Source organism: Schistocerca piceifrons, chromosome 5, assembly GCF_021461385.2.
Source record: "Schistocerca piceifrons isolate TAMUIC-IGC-003096 chromosome 5, iqSchPice1.1, whole genome shotgun sequence".
NCBI lineage: Eukaryota > Metazoa > Arthropoda > Insecta > Orthoptera > Acrididae > Schistocerca > Schistocerca piceifrons.
In genome coordinates, this window is record NC_060142.1 from 486,063,069 (window position 1) to 486,084,629 (window position 21,561).

At 44.6% G+C, this 21,561-nt stretch overlaps 1 protein-coding gene across 1 annotated transcript in view; it reads left to right on the forward strand.

Annotated features, from left to right (window-relative positions):
* The window catches only part of LOC124799095 (neural-cadherin-like), a 1,093,765-nt gene extending 1,078,600 nt beyond the window's left edge, over positions 1–15,165 (forward strand). The window contains exon 15 of the mRNA XM_047262634.1: positions 15,072–15,165. Coding sequence (XP_047118590.1) covers positions 15,072–15,076 — 5 coding nt within the window. The 3' untranslated portion in view covers positions 15,077–15,165. The remainder of the gene's footprint in view (positions 1–15,071) is intronic.
* Positions 15,166–21,561: the final 6,396 nt, after the last annotated feature.

The following is a 21,561-nucleotide window of genomic DNA, read 5'->3' on the forward strand; positions in this document are numbered from 1 at the left end:
CGGGGAAAATCCCCGATCTGGCCGGGAATCGAACCATGGGACCTCGTGATCCAGAGGCAGCAACACTAGCCACTAGATCACGAGCTGCGGACAGATTCGAACACGTCACTCTTCCAATGAGAATCGAATGTTTCACCACAGCGACGCTTAATCGTCGCAATTAAAGATGTGCTAACTGTGATTACAGATGTGATGGGAAATAAATCTCCGCCTTTGCCGAGGAGGAAGTGATTCTTCAGAGGACTTCCTCCAGTAATCAGTATGATGCTACTTACTAAGACAATTTTGAGAAAATTCGTGTACCACTCATTAAAATCTATACTGTACGTACACTATGTTATCAGAATTCTAGTATCACTTCAATGTTGAATCAGGTGTAAGAAATCGAGAAATCTTTATTAGGAAACGTCAGCCATTGGACCCTGGTTTGTGACTATATTATTGTAATGTTTGCAGTATTTTCTGCGCGTGCAACTTCTCTGGAGCAATGACCGAGATTGTGAAAAAATACCTTTCCGACAAGATGACAACATTTTCGATTTCAACATTTAATGAGACACTTTTGGTTCACCATCCCGATGACCTCACGTTTCACGACAAACTGAATGGTACTTAGAAGGGAAAGCACACTTAAACTCTGACTATACTTATTTAACTTTTTTATTGACTCGACTTAGGCCAAAATTGCTCTGCATGTTACGCGGTTAATTGTACTTTAGACTTCTTTACTTAAAATGAAATTCAGAGAAATGATGATGTCTGTTTGCTGTAGTGAGGTATTGTATTCAGTGTTACAGATGGATATTTTGATTTTTTTTTGTTTTTTGTCTTGCTCACAACAGTATAACAACATCGGACTCACGCGAATGGAAATACATGAATCACAGAAAATGTATGTGAAGAACTTTGTTTTCATCTGTATTTGCCACGCAAATCATCTGAGCCATGATGTCGTCATAAAATTTTGCTCTCTCAGCCACATCATCTCCGCCTCTTGTACCCGATGGTTGTCTGTAATAGACTTTCCATTTCAACTATGAAAAAGAGCGAAAACCGTTTAGTGCAGGATTTGAGATCATTAGTATTGGCAGCGCCTCTTCGATCCGAAAACACTTGGAATGGTCCCTTTCTTTTCTTGAGTATGGTTACTATGAGTGTTCTACGGGAAGTTGAAGCTTTTGATTTTTACTTCCAAATTTGTGTTGCAGGAAGTGACGAGAGATGCTGAGATTACGGGAAACTGCGAAAAATATGTTTTCTCTTTTGTTTCTGTTTGACCTATCTGTTTACGTTCCATGTACTCTTCATATAACAAGAACATTATTTTACATGCAAGGTAGTGATGAGTGGGCAAGGGGTGAGGGAAATGCTGAATTTACCCCAAACTGCGAAAATACGTTTCTTTCAGTTCTGTTTGACCTGTATGTTTACGTCCCGCATTCTGTTGGCATAACAAAAATATTATTGTCGCATAGAAGGCGATTAGACTTCAAAATATTTTCGCTTCTTAAGGATTACAGACAGTTTCAAGCTATGCATTCGCAGAAATGTTCTGTAGCTGCGAGGCGTTTGTACAGTAGTACTGCTAGCAGTAAGTAAAAAATTACTAGTACCATTTTTATAATGAACAAATAATATCGTTAATTCGGATGATGCCCCTGATGTACAAGTATCTAAACAGAGGTATTTCGCAGCAATCGTTACGTTTCAGGCATAGTTAGGAGTTTTTTTTTTTTTAATATGTGGGTGTCAGTTTTTAAATTTAAGTAAGTAACGAGTGATATACGTTGCAGTGCACGCCATTTATACTTACATACTCTTGTTTTCAGACACTGGACTCGCATTCGGGAGGACGACAGTTCAAACTCGCGTCCGGCCATCCAGATTTAAGTTTTCCGTGATTTCCCTAAATAGCTCCAGGCAAATGCCGGGATGGTTTCTTTGAAATGGCTCGGCCGATTTCCTTCCCCGTCTTGTGACAGAGTCCGACCTTGTGCTCCGCCACTAATGACCTCGATGTCGACAGGACGCTAAACCCAATTTTGTTTGCTTCTTCTTTTCAATGCGGCAATAAACTTTACAGCGAAACAATTTCTCATTTGAAATTGTCCGTTGCCTTTCACTTGTCACTGTTTATGTATTCATTCCGCAACGCCCAAAAAAATAAGATACGACTGAGGGCGGAATTTAAAAACTAGATTGAAAACCATGTCTTTGGTCCTGTAAGAAGAGTTATTACGACGTTCCCTCTTGTTAAGGCCATATTTTGATAGTTACTGCAGGTCAACTGTTGTATACGTCACTGACGCCTTCTATGGGCTTACGTGTCGAATAAATCGTCAAGTACAGTTGTATATACATTAAGCGACAAAAGACGTGAAGCACCCAGAAGGAGAGAAGAAACAAAATGAAAATTCACGTGTTGAGAGAGGGCGTGACGTTAATTGACTACGAAATAGGGTCACAGAGAACTTCAGAGTGTGAGCCCTCTTACTAGTGTGATGTTCTATCGCGTCTGGCCTGGAGCCATGCACTGATTCAGTTAAGAAAGGTATCATAAAGCCGTTGTAGCCTCTCCTGAGCCAAGGTGGCCCGCAGCTGTCGCAACCGGTCCTTGACATGCCGCTCACTGGTACTGGGGCGGAGGTGGCGTCGGAAATGGTGCCACACATGTTCCATCGGGGGAGATCTGGAGACTTGCCGGTCATAGACATGCTTAACTTCATGCAGACAGTTAATACGTGCCATATGTGGACGAGCATTATCCTGTTGAAAAAGGCTCCACGATACTACGACGTGAGGGGTAACTCATGATGCCGCAGATTGTCCGTGACGTATTGTTGTGCTGTCAGAGTTCATTCAGTCACTAGCACCCTTGACACGAAGTCATACTCGATGAACTCCCCACAACAAGACACCAGCAGTAACACCGCTGTGTCTCTCCAAAACAGTGAAAGAAACGGATGTCTTTGCAGGTCGCCGCTGTTGTCGCCGATAATGGTTGTCCGAGATAGTACAAAACGACGGGTTCATCGCTGAACTCAGTGCGACGTCATTCGTTCAGCGTCCATGCTTCCCGGCCACGACATCACACCAAACACAGCATGCAATGGTATGGGAACCAGCCCGGCTAGCCGCGCTGTCTAACGCGCTGCTTTCCAATCGGGAAGGCGTGCCGGTCGCCGGCACGAATCCACTTGGCGGATTAGTGTTGAGTTCCGGTGTGCCGGTCAGCCTGTGGATGGTTTTTAAGGCGGTTTTCCATCTGCCTCGGAGAATGCGGGCTGGTTCCCCTTATTCCGCCTCAGTTACGCTGTGTCGGCGATTGCTGCGCCAACACTGTCTCCACGTACTCTACCACGCAAACATTTGGGGTTACACTCGTCTGGTGTGAGGCGCCGGCCGCTGTAGCCGAGCGGTTCTAGGCTCTTCAGTCCGGAACCGGTATGCTGCTACGGTCGCAGGTTCGAATCCTGCCTCGGGCATGAATGTGTGTGGTGTCCTTAGGTTTGTTAGGTTTAAGTAGTTCTAAGTCTAGGGGACTGATGACCTCAGATGTTAAGTCTCATAGTGCTCAGAGCCATTTTTGAAGCGTGTGTTCGTCATCGCCATACTGGTATGAGACGTTCCGTGGAGGGGGGGGGAGGAGGGGGGCCCACTGCGGGCTGAACAGCACGCGGTGGGAACCACTGATGGCTACGGCGGGTTGAAGCCTCTCTGCCGTTTCTACGTCCTCGGTTCAATGCACATACAATACACAATGGTTGTATGTTAATCTGGAACCTAGAAACGACGGAGAGGCTCTGTCCCCGTCGGAGCACCAGTGGTCCACGAACCCACGACAACTACCGCAGTCCACTTAACCCCTCCACCGCCCAACAGCGAACCCAGGATTATTGTGCGGTTCGGCCCGTGGTGGATCCCCCCCCCCCCCCCCCCCCCTCCCAAGGAACGTCTCACACCAGACGAGAGTAACCCCTATGTTTGCGTGGCGTACGTGTACGTGAAGAACTTGTTTGCGCAGCAATCGCCGATATAGTGTAGCTGAGACGGAATAAGGGAAACCATCCCCCATTCGTCGAGGCAGAAGGAAAACCGCCTAGAAGGTATCCACAGACTGGCCGGCTCACCAGACCTCGACACAAGTCCGCCGGGGACCAGGCGCTCCTTCCCGCTCCGAAAAAACCGTGCGTTAGACCGCTCGGCTAACCGGGCGGGCGATACACAATGGTACGGGATAACACAGAATATTTCACAGAGTCCATTACTTGTTCTCGGACGGCAGGCGCACGTTTGAAGGGGCTACGATGTGGCTGGTGCACAGTTCGACGATCCTCTCGTGTGGTGGTCAGTAGTGGGTGACTAGAACCTTGACGATGGGCATGCTAGCCCTCATGTTCGCATTGACTCCAGCATCGGGCCACTTTCACACCTAAAGGCCCTACAAGTCTGGATACTGCAGAAATCGATTAGTCAGCGAAATGTCCCCACAAATCCACATACTGCAGTACTCGATCAGCCAGCCAAATGAAGACCCACAATGAGACCCCTTTCGAACTCTGTCAGTTGCTGATAACGCTGTCTCAGACAACTACGCGGCTTCTCCCTGTCCTTCACAGTGATCACTGAATATGTGACGCTGTTCAAATGGTTCAAATGGCTCTGAGCACTATGGGACTTAACATCTGAGGTCATAAGTCCCCTAGAACTTAGAACTACTGAAACCTAACTAACCAAAGGACATCACACACATCCATGCCCGAGGGAGGATTCGAACCTGCGACCGTAGCGGTCGCGCGCGTTCAGGCTGAAGTGCGACGCTGTTGACGCCACTTATACATCCTTCCAGGCATTGTAACAACACTATTAATGTACTCTTGTGGTCGTCCTACGTGTCTCAGACAATTAGAACTCTTAATATTTCCATACCCACCGATGGGGTGTATGTATTAGCCCATCATGGCTTCTCAACTTTTTTTGTCTGAGAGTGCAGTTCTCCTTCACAAACTTTGATCAAGATCAACTCGCAAAACGATGAGAAACCGGAGTACAATCACAGTACTCGGTGGCTTTTCCGACCACCTGCTTTCAAATGTTGTTTTGTTCCACCTCCTTAGCGACATAATCGGTGCATCGGAAAATAATATTAATATCGAATTGTATTGTGCAAAATCTTATCCCAAAATATGCCTTCTTAATTGGCCCATAGGCTTATAAAGATCTATGACATCACATCCTGAAAATGTTAATGTAATAATGGTGCATTTTTAGGTTGTTTAGAAATATAACTATGCTGGCTCTATGCCGCAGCAGTCACGCTCTGCCGCTACAGAAGGGAAACCGAACATTTCCATTAGACTCCACTGCCAGAGCTTTCGGCATATTCACCTGGTACGTACGCACACATAAATATCTGCCGCAACGCTTCAAGTGCCGGTGCCAAAACGATAAAAAAAACTTTAGCACGGACTCGGGCACTATGTTTGAACTTTCATTTATTAATGGCTCACTGAGTAGCGCAGAGGAACATGGTGCTGGGCTACTACGGTAAATTGGTATGAGTGTGGTAATATGTTTAACAGCACAGATTCACTTTGTTCCCTTTACGCAACTATGACAATAAATTATGCCGTAGAGAATGGCTGTGTGGAAAAGCCTTTCTAACAGATTTCGTTCCGTAGAGCGATTTGTCGGACACCGTGACATGAGATGCGTACGTTGATAATTTGTAAACTGAAAAGAGAAAGAGACGTTCAAAATTGAAGATTCTCATGAAGGGGAACCACTGGGGCAACTGAAGGCGTGATTTCCACTGATGACCGATGCGGAATCTGTTGTTTTAGTGCTTGCACATTGAAACCTGTGTAGCGTGCTCTGCGACACTAAGGGGATTTGTAGGCCAACGAAGTCAAACTATCTATGTACTTCTCTGGAACGCCCTAATGTTTAAATGATACTCTGTTTACTTTTACGTTGATTATTTATGATTAAATAAAGCGGAAAATTCGCAGCGTTGCTGATGCTTCAATTTATTTCAACAGATGGCCGGGTTCTACTTCACAGACACCTACAGGTCTACAAGAGCATGATACAAACAAATGTATACCATAATTTGTGAAACAAGAATACACACACACACACACACACTAAGAACAACGGAGTTAATTTCCCTCAAAAGCAGTGACTCAGACACTGCGCAGTCGTAAACTTAATTTTTAAAAAGGTGTGTAATGCGTAAATAGCCTGTCGAACATTGCTCTAGTGACGCTGGTCTGGGGAATAGTGACATACTTTTAGTAACAACGAAACTCTGTGACCCTGAATTCTTAGACTCACACGAAAATATGCGTAGGATGTGAGTAGTTCATTCCAAAAACAGTGATTGAGCCTTTCGCATGCAAAACTGTGCTTCTTATCACGAAAGAGTTTTAATGATCACCTATTCATGGTGTACTAGAGAAACTTTGGTAACAGGAAGTTACAAAATATCCATGTAATAGAACCAACAATACATCACGGAAAACAAAATATTGTCAATACTTTGATGAGTATTTATTTAGACAGTAAGAAGGATCGTTGAGATCGTAAGACTGCAATATGAAGAACCACAAGTAAAGCTACACGACGGTCATTTTATCATCTGATGTCACGCTGTGGTTTACAGTCAACATTCTGCAAAATGGTTCAAATGGCTCGAAGCACAATGGGACTTAACATCTGAGGTTATCAGTCCCCTAAACTTAGAACTACTTAAACCCAACTAACCTAAGGATGTCACACACATCCATGCCCGAGGCAGGATTCGAACCCACGACCGTAGCAGCAGCGCGGTTCCGTACTGAAGCGCCTAGAACTGCTTGGTCACATCGGCCGGCTATATTTCAAATGCCTCTCTTAACAATACGCGCAGTTTTTCATGGGAATAGCTTATACCATTGCTTTTTGAATGAACGATTTTTATTCCAAGTCTGTTTTCGTGCGACCCTTAGCTTTCATGGTCAGTTCTTGTTTAAGAGTAACAAAATGTCGCGTAATGTAGTTAGAAGTAAGTTTCATACATTTGTCACTTACTTATAATAATCCCGATGCAGGGTGAACATTAATATAACCGATAAACCGCAAGGACTGATTTTTGACTGGAAATGCAGGAGAACTGGTCTTAAAAACATATGTCCGGAAATGAAGGGTGTGCACGCAACGACAACCAATCGTCCTGGAACACAGTACGGAACTGCATCGCATCCACGTCACAACAAATGTTCAAAGTGGCCTCCGCGGGATTGCATATTATAGAGGATAGTAACGGAGGATACACGAAATCTTACTTTGGCTTACATGATGATGGCGCGCCACTTGTCTGGGGCTTGTAGTGTGGTTCGTCTCAGAATCCCGTAGAAACCTGCCCTCCAAATCTGGTGTACGCAGAGTCCGGAGCCTTCCTGGCCACTCGTCTGTCTCAAGGGACCCATGATCACACAAGCGCCCAAAACGGGCTTGAAATGCTTGTGCTTGGTGTGAGGGTATTTATTTTGGTAGTGCCTTGTTGTCTCTCGACTCTTTTCACCTACTTTCCCGTACACAAACACTATCTCGGCTTGTTCCCGACATGAATACCGGACCATTCTCCTGCGTACAGTACGCTGCACGAATCACACAGCTGGCAACGTGCAAGGAACACATGGCTCGTGGTCAAAGGAACTTCCATTCGTCAGCGTCATGTACCTCGGAAAAGATGCATTTACGGACACATGTTCATAGGACTTTTTTTTCTACATTTCCAGTCAGGAATCGATCCCAGAAGTTTGTCGGTTTTATTAATGTTCACCCTGTACATGAAGAGAAGTGTCCTGCCTGACTCATCGTCGCCCAGCACAAATCGCTAAGGAAAGGAAATTGAAATTTGGAGAGGGCGTTGATCTTATAGCATAGGTGTCGTTCAGGAAGGGATTTTTCGAAATTCCGTCCCTAAGGGGGTGAAGTGGGGGATGAAAGTTTTTTTTTTTTTAAAAAAAATACATCATTATGGGGAAATTTTGAAGATAGAAATACGAAAATTGGCATTCGGTTTTTCGGTCAGAATTAAGAAATACGTGTTTCATTCAGCATTTATACAAATTTAAGTCCTAGGGGGGTGAAATAGGCGATGAAATGTCTTATGACAATATTTCGTTACGAAAGCAATTTTAAAGCTAAATCGAAGAAAATTTGTATTTGGCTTCTCGGTTAGAAACAAGAAAATATGTGTTTCAATGTTTTTGGAAATTCTGTGCCTGAGGGGGTAAAATAAAATGTGAAAGTTTTGTGGTAATATTTCATTACGAAGGCATTTTTGAAACTAACTCACTGAAAATTTGTAACTGACTTCTTGGTGTGAATAAAAAATACGTGTTTCAGGTGTTTTTGGTAATATATCCGCTGAGAGGGCGAAATAGGGGATTAAAATTTTTATGGAAATATTTCATTACATTAAAACGTACTTAAAGCTAAATCTGAGAATATTGGTATTTGATTGCTAAAAAAACATGTGTTGGTAATTGAAAGTTATTATGGAAATATTTCTACAAAAACTCAAAAGGCAGGATTATCAAAGACTTTCGACTCCAGCTACCAGATCTGCCATTTCGTCAGAAGTATATTCGGAAAAGACTATGCTTCTATGGCCCTAACCATCGTGAAAAGTTTAGGGGATGTTGGAATTTGTGAAGAACGTAAAAACTGGATCAAAGGACAACAAAAAACCATACACTCTACGCGAGCGAAGCAGCGGGTGCTAAACTCTTCATTTTAATAAAATGTTAGAAAATGTATTGCTATGGTTAACTTATTAACACAACGAAGTAGCACATAATAACACATAAAAGCAAACTGACATATTAAATCTAGTAACAGTAATGTGAAAGATGCACGAAATTTTAAAAAATAAAATTTATGCGGAGGTTAACATAAGTATAACGAGGAGGATGGCCGTCCAAAGTGACGTCAGCATATACACACATCAAAAAGTTTTGCAACACCTCGGTTCCGAGAGTTCCGGAACCTGTACAGAAAATTGGAATAGAGATCAATGCAAACATCGTTACCGCCCTTTTTATTGCTCATAAAAACCACACACTGCATGTTGTTCCACCATACAGCGAAACCTTCAGAGGTGGTGGTCCAGATTGCTAATATCCAGTAGCGCGTCCTCTTGCATCGATACATGCCTGTACGAGGTGTTATCCAAAATGTTCAGGACTGGTGCTGCCTTCTGTTAAAAATCTTACCTTTGGACTAATGGTCACCATCACCCTCGAATTAGTTCCCATCTGCGCGTACACACCAGTCCCAGCTCTTCTGCCACTGGTCAAAGATTTTCTGAAAGTCCTGTCCTTTAAGGGTGTCTATCACCGCCAGCGATGCTTCTTGAATCCTCTCTAGAGTATCGAACCGACGGCCTTTCAACTTGAGTTTCAGTTTTGGGAATAGCGCGAAGTCGCAAGGTGCCAAGTCTGGCGAGTACTGTGGGTGGGGTACAACCGCCGTGTTGTTTTTTGCCAGAATGGTCCTGGTGAGCAACGACAGGGTGCGTTGTCCTGATGCAACAGCCATTTCCCTTAACGCCAAAGTTCGGTCTGTCGTCGCCGCACGTTTTCACGGAGCCGTCGCAAAATGTCACAGTAGTACGCGGAATTCACTGTTTGGTTGGGTGGGACGAATTCTTTGTGCACAATTAAATTGGTATCAAAGAAAACTATGATCGTGTTCTTCACTTTGCTCTTCACCTGTCTCGCTTTTTTGGGTCTTGGACAGATCAGGCTCTTCCACTGGGACAATTGTACGTCTCTGTCCCCCAAACACTTGTTGAATCATTGCAAGGGTCTCCGTAGCACTTTTCCCGAGATTCGCACAGAATTTGATACACACGCGATGTTCTGTTCGCGGATCCATCGTAAAATCGCCACACACCAAACACAGAGTATTACTGAAATCACTGTGGACACGCAACACGTCCTCCCAGCTGAATACCACTCCACATACTGACTCATCAGATATGCAGCTATTGCCACCTAGCGGTGCAAAGAACTACTACTCCTACTTTAGCATCAGTCCCGAAAATTTTGGATTCCACCTCGTATTCGTCGTGGCATACTATCCATAAGTTCATCAAGACACTGTTGGTCCAGATTGTCCCACTCCTCAATGGCGATTTGGCGTAGATCCTTCAGAGTGGTTGGTGGGTCACGTCGTCCATAAACAGCCCTTTTCAATTTATCCCTGGCCTGTTCGATAGGGTTCATGTGTGGAAAACATGCTGGCCACTATAGTCGAGCGATGTCGTTATCCTGAAGGAAACCATTCACAAGATTGCACGATGGGGGCGTGAATCGTCGTCCATGAAGACGAATGCCTCGCCAATATGCTGCCGATATGGTTGCACTATCGGTCGGAGGATGGCATTCACGTATCGTACAGCCGTTACGGCACCTTCCATGACCACCAGTCGCGTACGTCGGCCCCACATAATGCCACCCCAAAACATCAGGGGACCTCCATCTTGCAGCACTCGCTGGACACTGTGTCTAAGGCGTTCAGTCTGACGGGGCTGCCGCCAAACACGTCTCCGACGATTGTCTGGTTGAAGGCACATGCGACAGCCATCGGTGAAGAGAATGTGATGCCAGTCTTGCGCGGTGCCTTCGGCATGTTGTTGGACCCATCTGTACCGCGCTGCATGGTGTCGTGGTTGCAAAGATGGACCTCGCCATGGATGCCGGGAGTTAAGTTGCGCATCATGCAGCCTATTTAACACAGTTTGAGTCGTAACAGGACGTCCTGTGGCTGCACGAAAAACATTATTCAACATGGTGGCGTTGGTGTCAGGGTTCCTCCGAGCCATAATCCATAGGTAGCGGTCATCCACTGCTGTAGTTGCCCTTGGACGGCCTGAGCGAGGCATGTCATCGACAGTTTCTGCCTCTCTGTATCTCCTTCATGTCCGAACAACATCGCTTTGGTTCACTCCGAGACGCCTGGACACTTCCCTTGTTGAGAGCCCTTCCTGTCACAAAGTAACAATGCGGACGCGATCGAACCGCGGTATTGACAGACAGCACGAGCCGTGCACCTCCTTCCTGGTGGAATGACTGAAACTGATCGACTGTCGGGCCCCTCCGTCTAATATGCGCTGCCCATGCATGGTTTTTTACATCTTTGGGCGGGTTTAGTGTCTGTTATATAATATCCACAGTCAACTTCTATCTTCAAGAGTTGTGGGAACCGGGGGTGATGTAAAACTTTTTCGGGTGTATGTATTACTGACTGGATTAAAACACACCACAATGCTTGAAAATGACAACATGTCGACATTGCAGTCGCAATAAATAATGTTTTAACGGCCAAAAGTGGAAATGATTTCATTAAAAAATTTCACAAAGACTGTGGATGCAACTATCATAAAAAATTTGATCTGCATAATCCACGGCTTCCCGAAATCGCGCATTGTGAATGACGATACTGTTGTTTCGACAAATCGTCGGCCAGTTTTGCTCACACATTATTCTGCAACGGAACTACTGTGTTTCAGTCACTGACGTCTACTGCCTAGAAAAAAAAGCTGTGTTTTTAATTTTTGTCCCGTTCTTCTACTATTATAACTGTAAGTACTTTATTGTAAAGAACTCACGTACTTCGTACTGCAGAGCAGCAAATTGGCTGCTGGCAGTGCGCTAGTGCTGAGGGATATGTAATTGCAATAAAAGAAATGAGGTTATAATGTCACTGTCTTCATATGGATTGAGGTGGGCCGTAAAGAGAGCAAAGATAAAGGAAAAGAGAGGCAAGTCCGAAGAACAAAAGCTCTGTGTGCCCTGCCCAGTGGTTGTGCCCTGCCGTAATGACCTCCCGAGGACCAAAGGTCGCGGCGGCTCCGCGCACTGCGAGGGCAGACGAGGTAGCAGGGCCGGTGGCGCGGCCTTTCTGTGCCCCTGCCGAGGCCGTCCGCGCGTCGCGGCCGGTTAATTTAGCTGCGCTGCTGCTGCTGCTGCTGCTGCGTAGGTCCGGCCGGTGGAAAGTAATTGCTCCCTCGAGCGGACGGAATTTTGCGCTGATATTGTGCGTTTAAAGCGCCGCGCGCGTGATTTACCTCGCTCGTAACTATGGTAATATGAAGAGAGTCCTTCCGAAATACGTGAGACATTGTTTCCATCGCTGACGACAAAAGAGACCCCGTTATATTATCACTCATTGCGGTAGCCACGCTTTACCATAAATTCTGTTTCTTTATTACTCTTTATTCGTAATTTTGCCCCTCTTCCACTACAACTCGACTTGCGATAGCTGTCTAATATCCTCATTTCAGCCAGTTTTAAAACATAAAATTAATAAGACACGAAATTTAACGAGTAGGTACATACTGTGTATCTTGAGAGGAGCACGATGTTCCACCTATTGTGCTGTAGTTCCGTGCGATCTAATTAGAATTATTACAGTCTATACGGTGCTTCAAAATTTCCTGTCACTGTTCTACCTTTCCGTTCTACAGATTTTAACGGCACTTATATGCGATCTAAGCAGTAAAATAATGGTAAAGTATCGTTACTGTCAAACAATCAAACAATGTCCAAAGTCGGAGTGGTTCAGTAGTGAACCGTCCAAAAAATTAAAATAAGGTTGTATGGGATGGATACCTGGCAGACCCCGAAGCGCACGTTCAGCCACCTAATTCGAAGGGTTTTCCCTATCCTTCTTGACCCTAAGCGCCTTTACTTAGCGAAATATGAGAGCTGCTCACGGAAGTGTATCTGTCGAGTGTTGGTGACTGTGATGGTGTGTGTGCACTGTAATGTCATGTTCACGTTGGAGATGACGCAGCCTATTCCTCTCGAAGGGCACCAAGGGGAATGGCTCACCATCAAAAATGTCGCATACCCTCACTTCATCAGACACTGCTGAGAGATTTGGAATTGAATCCAGGGCATTTGGCACTAAGAGTGGTGATCATGGACTCTACGCCACCATCTCTCCTGTCCCCTGTAGACGGTCACCCATCCAAGTATTCAAAATGGTTCAGATGGCTCTAACCGCTATGGGACTTATCATCTGAGGTCATCAATCACCTAGACTTATAACTACTTAAACCTAACTAACCTAAGGACATCACACACATCTATGACCATGGCAGAATTCGAACCTGCGACCGTAGCAGCAGCGCGGTTCCGGACTGAAGCGCCTAGAACCGCTCGGCCACAGCAGCTGGCTCATCCAAGTATTGGCCACGTCCGACGGTACTTAACTAAAGTGATCTGACGGGAACCGGTGTATTCACCTCGACACGGCCGTTGATGGCGAGTCGTGCATTCAGGGCACATAAGAAGGCCGTTACATCGGGGAGGGACAGAGAGAGAGAGAGAGAGAGAGAGAGAGAGAGAGAGAGAGAGAGAGAGAGAGAGAGAGATGGTTGGTTGGTAGATTTGGAGGAGTGGGCAAAACAGAGAGGTCATCGTTCCCATTGGACTAGGAACCATCCCGGCATTTGCCTGAATCGTTTTAGGGAAATGACTGAAAACCTAAATCAGGATGGCCGGACGCAAGATTCAAACGTCGTCCTCCCGAATGCGAGTCCAGGATGCTAACCACACCTCTCTCGGTAGAGAGAGACTGAGTTAAATCATTTCATAGTAAAAATAATATTGTCATTATTAAGTACCTCTCCCTCACAGCTTCGTCAAAGAACGAAGAATATGAAATATTTCTTTTCAACTAACTGGCTTCGTTTAAAGAATTCTACGACCTCGAAGTTTAAAGTAATACGTGCGCCCGTTTCTGTTGCATTGAACTACGTCAGATAAAATATACCGGTTCTCTGTGACAAATGTAACTAATTACTATCTCAATGAGATGACCGCAATGGCGGATGAACAGCTTGCGACCTAGCCGGCAACTTATGGTTACCAAACCTTGCCGCTAATTCGATCATATGAGCTGTTACAATGCAATACTGTTATTAAAATGAATAAAACCAGAATTCAACGGGTTCCATTTCATTTCAAGTTATTATTGAACAAATAATGGACTCCTATTGATCGCATATGTCCGTCTAGACATCACCGATATTAGATAACAAGAGAAGAGTGAAAAATGCAAGACAAAGGAAATCACAAAAAATTGACAAAATGTATTACTCATCTTAACAAAAGTTATTAATCAGCGTTATTTAATATTCACATCAACACACTTAGGATTTCCTTTTTCGTCATAAACACATTGTTTATTATTCGCTAAAACATCTCTGTATATTCAGATAAATTATATAAACTGTGATAAAACCAATAGTGTCGCTACGAGGCAGAAACATGTACCACAATGTGCTGTTCTCTAAATTGCCTTCTGGGTGTAAGAGCGATTGAACACTCATGTTTGCCGGCCGTTGCGGCAGAGCCGTTCTAGGCGCTTCAGTCCGGAACCACGCAGCTGCTACAGTCGCAGGTTCGAATCCTGCCTCGGGCATGTATGTGTGTGAATTCCTTAGGTTAGTTAGGTTTAAGTAGTACCAAGTCCTATGGGACTGATGACCTTATATGTTAAGTCTCATAGTGCCCAGAGCCATTTGAACCATTTTCTAGAACACTCATGTTTACAATTTAAGTGTCTTTCAGATCCATGAAACAACACTCGTGTGGCGATGATGTGTGTACATAAATTTGGGCTGGTGACATTGTGACAAGTGAGCAAGTAATACAGATGCATAGTGTAGTGGAAAAACGGAGCGCAGCCGTGAGTTACATTGAAATGTGCAGTTTTCCTACGTCAGTGGCTTTCAGAACGTCACTGCAGGATGCTGTGGCCCCGCGTCACCATGCAAGACGCACTAGGCTATTCATGAAGTGGTTCATGTGCTCCACCATGGCTTGCGATAACGCCTCCCATTGCTGGAAAGCACCACCTGTAGGTGATCATTGGTTCATGTTGGTAGCATCAGGACAGCAGCCGTTTAGCCTCTCGTGTCCCGTGTGTGTCCAGTCAGATTTACGTACGCATAGTGAGAATGACACCAGACGTTTGAAGTCCTCATCTTGCAAATTATCGTTTGCCAGGATAGACTTGGTCGTATAATGCTGTGGCCTTCTCTACCAGACATCACGGCACCTAGAGTATCAGCAACCAAACTGACAGCCTGCAGCCACGGGTTGCCCGCTTCGCAGGCACACCGAAGCACTACACAACCGACAGGCAACATTGATGAACGGCCACAACAACAACACAGCAAAGACACCAGCGGCCACCAGGGGCCACTACCGGTCCAAATAAACATAAGGAAGGACTCGCTGCAGATCCCGGAACTATTTTCACATGTCAAACCACGTGATGGAAAATAGTTCCGAGATACTCATCTGCCGAAGCGCTATAAAGGCCGGCGCTCGGCCGCATATCGGCAGTTCATCGACCGCCAGCAGATGTGGATAGCTGCCGCCCCAGCAGCCCGGCTAGTATCTTCTCGCTGATCTCTGGATTAGGTTTGGTATATCGGAGAATTCTCTGGCGGAGACTAGTAGGAAATTATTTCAGTTGTTTTCTATATTATTCTTCTATGTCGTTGTGATTCGAAGATGGATCACTGTTTTGTGTTGGTGTTATTCTTGGAGAATAGGTTTTGGTTAATTGAACAGTCCAATAAATTGTTTTCGGACTTTGATCGTTAGTTTCTTCTGCTTACGCAGACGTATCATATAATATATTATCACCCCTCGGATGAAACTCAGGTCAAGATGCACCAAGAAAAAAGTGGTGTTAACGTTGCAGGATTTTACCCTCTACCAGCAGCAGCCCCCATAGGCAACTCAGTGAGCAACCTGAGGATAATATGTCCTCACATACCTCATTTGACCCTACCCCAGTCGAAAACACTGGCGCCGTCGCATCAGTTCATTTCCACAAAGATGGTAGGTTCGCGTGCCCCCTGCGGTCTCTCCAGATGCACAAAAAACAGCAAGAGACGCTCTTCAGACTAAGCCGCATCTCATGCGTCAACCAGACACCACTGTTCCTGAGACCATACACTGTTGATGAAACACATATGGCGAGCGACACGTTGCATTGTGTAATAGGAATGCAGATAGTTGGTCGACTAGAATTCTGAGAAACCTCACGAAGCCGACGATACACGTGTGACAGTGTGGTGCGCTATTCATCTACCACAAAGTCGTTAGTCTCGCCAATCACTGTGTTGACTGTACGCTTTCGTGTATTTAAGCAAGATAATAATCCAACGGCTGCATCTCTACCTTGGCTGTAGTCGGTTGAATGTTTCGTTCTTCCACGGGGAGGCACACAAACCCCAAATCGAATCCGCCCAGCGGATTACCGAAGAGGATCGATGTGCTGGACAGCCTGAATGTGGCTGTTACACGGTTTTCCACATTCGACTGGGTGAATACGGTGCTGGTAACCGAGTCACGCCTCAGTTACACGACTCACAAACATTTAGAAAACGTTCTCACACATTCCCATAAGATAACACTATACGCAGACAGATGGAGTACACAAATTCCGTTCCACGGAGAAATGGTGGCGTCAGCAAGAACATCCGGCCATCCACTAACACCAACAGTGACACACGCGAAATAACATTCCGACCACACGGAGGCACTGTATAAGGCCAGGAGGAAGAAGATCATCGACATCTGCAGTTCTCGTACGCTACCGCACACCATCTTCCCATTTTCTCTTGGCATCTTACGGGGACTTCCGATTGCTAACATCCTCACACAAGGTAAGTTTCTATGCAACCAGTTCTGCAGTTTAACTCAAAGGAACTCAACACGGGGATCAGGACCACTACATCTAATACCTCTGTTCACGCGGACTGTCGTACATGCCCAGAGCATTAACGCTCTGGTATGCCATGCTAGTCACGTTTTTATGTGTTGTCGCAGGACAATGTAGTCCTCACCAAGACTTCATGACACAATGCTTTACAGTGTTATCTCAAAGAAAATTTGTATGATTTGGTTTGACAATCGTAATTATCTACATTTTAACCAGTTTATTAATGTTCTAAAATGCGCGGTGCAGAGGTATTCGCGAAACATAACAGTGCGGCAGTTTCATATCACACTCTCGGTATTTCGTCTTTCAGTGATAGTCTGCATCACGTTCCACTGCTACAACAATGGTTAACATTTGGCATTGTTTCACATAAGTTAGTTGTCTACAAATGCCTCTTCAGCGTCTTGGAAGTTTTTACCGCTTACTTTCTCCAACAGCTTCTAATTTCATAGCACTGTATTGCCGAGACACTGTTCGTTACATTTCCACACCAGAAATATCGATGTCACTAAAAATCGAAACCATGATCCCTGAGTAGTAACATTCTGACCACATGCATCATTTCCTCCAGCACTATGTAGCTGAATTGTTGGGTATTTTGAAGGCTCCTTATGTGACGTGGATGGTAATGGCAGTAATTCACATCACTAGATCCTCTTCTGACAGAATAAGTAATTCAAATACGAGCTATTTGTTATGTGCTGTGTGTGTGAAATCTTTTGGGACTTAACTGCTAAGGTCATCTGTCCCTAAGCTTACACGCTACGGTCGCAGGTTCGAATCCTGCCTCGGGCATGGATGTGTGTTATGTCCTTAGGTTAGTTATGTTTAAGTAGTTCTAACTTATAGGGGACTGATGACCTCAGAAGCTAAGTCCCATAGTGCTCAGAGCCATTTTTTGAACCTAAGCTTACACATTACTAAACCTAAATTATCCTAAGGACAAACACACACACCCATGCCCGAGGGAGGACTCGAACCTCCGCCGGGACCAGCCACGCAGTCCATGACTGCAGCGCCATAGACCGCTCGACTAATCCCACGCGGCTTTGTTATGTGCTCCAGAAGAAATCCTTATACCTGTGAGGCTAGAATATCTATGTGTCCACGAAACACAGTCCCTCCAAATCTTCGATTTGCAGATGTGGCGGTCAGATGGTTTCTCACTGAGTTGCTCATTGTAGATGATGCTCCATCCTGCTCCAAAAACATTTCTTCAACAAATGTAGAATGACACAGACGTTCTATTGATACATCTTCGAGGAATACGTAACGCCTCTGTGAGTCGGGCCGAACATGGAAAGTGCGGTATCGACGGTGTCAATGTGGACCGCAGAAAACGCGTCTTAAAGAAGCCGCCATGAGCCTCATCTTGTTAGCTAAAGGCCCGCCGTTTTCCTACGGGGAGCTCTGAGGACGCTACCAGTATTCGCCGTGTTCGCTTCTACTACTACTGCATGCAAATGTATCGGTCCGTGCGTCTTTTTAAGATAACACACACCGAGCTCCAACCTAAGAACTCGGAAGACTCGCAATGAGACAACTACGAACATTGCACGATGTTACTACTATTCAATAACGATACAAAAATATTTCAGGGACATTGTGGAACAGACACACAAAGTGATACAAGAGAAATTTATAATTTTACTATGCTGTATAGACTTAAAACAAATGTGCTGATGTTTTAGGCATTTGTTAAATGTTCGGAGTGTTGAAGGTTAGAAAGGCTACCTCGTACAAACTATGGACACAACAAATATAGTGTTTCACGATAAATATCGCATGGACAGTGCTGACTGAAAATTGACAGTGAATTATTGATGATGACCATTGTCCCTACGTAACTCGTTCTCTCCTAATGAGCGCATCGTTTACAATAGTTAGCCGTTTACGTCTGTCTCCAATAGAATTGAAGAGTAAAAGAGTCTCTTTGTCTTCATCACATATGCCGACGACGGTATAGACATATTTTTTATACTTCTGACTTGTGACCTAATCCGTCCTCTATTGATTTGAATGAATAACTTTTCAAGAACTTCTGGTTCTAACTTGGTATTTGTGAGTCGTATTGACAACTGTGCGCCCCATCGAAAATATACTGGTACAGAATTACCGTACTTACTATAAGGCCGAAAAAGGAGAGGCCAAAACCAATGAATAATATTACGACCACTACATCGCCAGTTATTTACGAGGAGCGTTCAATAAGTAATGAAACTCATTTCTTTCTCTGCCAGTTTAGGTTAAAAAATTAGGAATTTGTTATCGTACATCGTGGAGTATTCCCGCTTCAGTCCCTTTAGTTTCATGGAGTTCCGATAGGTGGCGGCGCTATTCGTAGCCTCCAAAACGGCGTATGTAACGGAGGTGGGTTACAAGCAAAGAGCTATCATTCAGTTTCTTTTGACGGTAAACCAGAGCGTTGCAGATATTCATAGGAACTGGCAGAATGTCTACGGAGACCTGGCAGTGAACGAAAGTACGTTGAGTCGTTGGGCGAGGCGCCTGTCATGATCGCAACAAAGTCGCGCAAAACCTGTCCGATCTGCCGCTTGCCGGTTGACCGCACACAACTGTATTCCTGCAATCTTGGAACGTGCGGACACTCTCATTCGAACTGATAGACGTATCACAATCAGATATCTCTCTGTACAACCAGATAACCACCAGTTGGGATATTCAAAGGTGTGTGCCCGCAGGGTTCTTCCCCGAGGAACCATTTGTGTGGAATTGCTTGCGTGTTACGAAACTGATTGCGACAATTTTTTGTCGAACATCGTCACAGGCGATGAAACATGGGTTTATCACATCGAACCGGGAACAAAACAGCAATCCTCGAAGTGGCGCCACAGCACCTCTCTTCCAAAGGGAAACTTCAAAGGCGCACTCTCAGGCAGTAAAATCACGGCGACGGTCTTCTGGAACTCCGACGAGATTGTTCTGTTTGAAGTCCTCCCTCATGGTGTAGCGATGAACTCCGAAGTATACTGTAATACCCTCAGGAAATTGAAGAAACGACTTCAATGTGATCGTCGCCACAAAGACGCAAACCAATTTCTCGGTGTCCATGACAACACAAGGGTTCACGCAAGGCGAGAGGAGCTCACAAAACTTCATTGAACTGTTCTTCCTCATCCACCCTAGAGCCAGGATCTCGTACCCTCCGACTTCCTTCTGTTTGTTTCAAGGAAGGATGCACTACGCGGGCAGCAGTATGTGGATAATGCGGAGGTTATTGATGCAGCAGGATGTTGGCTCAGACGTCGAGTGGTACCTTTCGGACACACAGGTTCTCCAAGTTGGCGTAAGGTCGTCACATTAAACGAAGATGAGGTTGAAAAATAGCGTTTTGTAGCCAAAGAGATGAGAATAAAGTGGTGTATTGCAATCCTGACCAGCCTATTTTAAGAAAGAAAATGTGTTGCATTACTTATTGTACGCCCCTCGTGATTTACAGTTGTATAACTTGTCGCAGTGGTGGCTATTATGCAGGATCCAACATTATTATAATAGCAAATGATGCCATATATCCTCAATACGATTTGGGATTATCCCGATATTTTCATTGGCAGAAGAGGCAATTTGTCAGATGTTCTTAGCACTGTAATATTGTCTGAACAGATAGCGGCCTCTTCCTCATGGACTGTATCAAAATGAGAAAACTGTTTACTGGAATAGACTCCAAGTAAGTGAGATCTGAGAGCAATATGAAGAGAAATAATGTAATCACATTTCAGTGAAATAACGAGTAATCCTGAAATATTGGTTACCATTTGTCCCATCGTATTTGCTTTTCAGAAAATGGAGTCGTGAAAGTGATAAAATTTTCAGAAGAAACAAATATGACAACTGCAGATACACTCAAGAGGAAAAACGGTGCATTATTGTTTGGTTGAGAAGGATGTTTTATGAAGCCCTGGTAGGTTACTGGAATCCTTTTAAAAACATTGTGAGCCTGAAGCAGAGTCCAATGTTGATTTTATTCTGCTACTGCGTGCTCAAAATGTATAAAAAATACACTGAGAAAATTTTCCTGCTGCATAATTCATGGATTGAGAGAAAGCGCTACATGAGGTCCCTAATTCTACAGTGAGAGAAAAAACATTACACCTCCTGTCCTGTCCGACACACTTCGCGCATTTCGGTGGCTGTATCGTCTTACGTAGATTATAGTTTGTGTTATTTATTTGTGTTTAATCTCTTATAATTTTCGTCATTCGACAGTAAAAAACACTTTCGTGGTTTCACAGCAATGGCGCATGTGATTTCACAACCAACGCGATGGACTCATAGTTCTGCGCTCTGTATTGCATAAACCATTGCCTTGTACTGCCATCAAGAAAATCACCCGTAAAGAGATTATTGCTTAACATCACATTGCTCTGTTTCAGTAGCAAGAATTTACGTGAATGCGATGTGGACATTCTAGAAAGCACTATTCCGAAATGGGGAAAGGATACGTCGTTCAAGAAAGAACATGATTTTGCAAATAACTTTCACTCATCGCCCTTGAATCTTTTCTGCATTCGCTCTACTAACGCATTGTCAGTGTTATGTGAGGCACCCCTTAATACGTGACGTACAGTGCGCATAAATTGTCAACAGAGGGTAATGAGCAGTTCTCCACCATTTACCCTCGCACGCGTAGATCTACGGTTATTCGGATAGTATTGAACATGATTTTAGTGCGTCAAAATGAGTCGTTACTTACAGAAAGTGGCCATACTTCTTTGAATACAACACCAAATGTGCTGA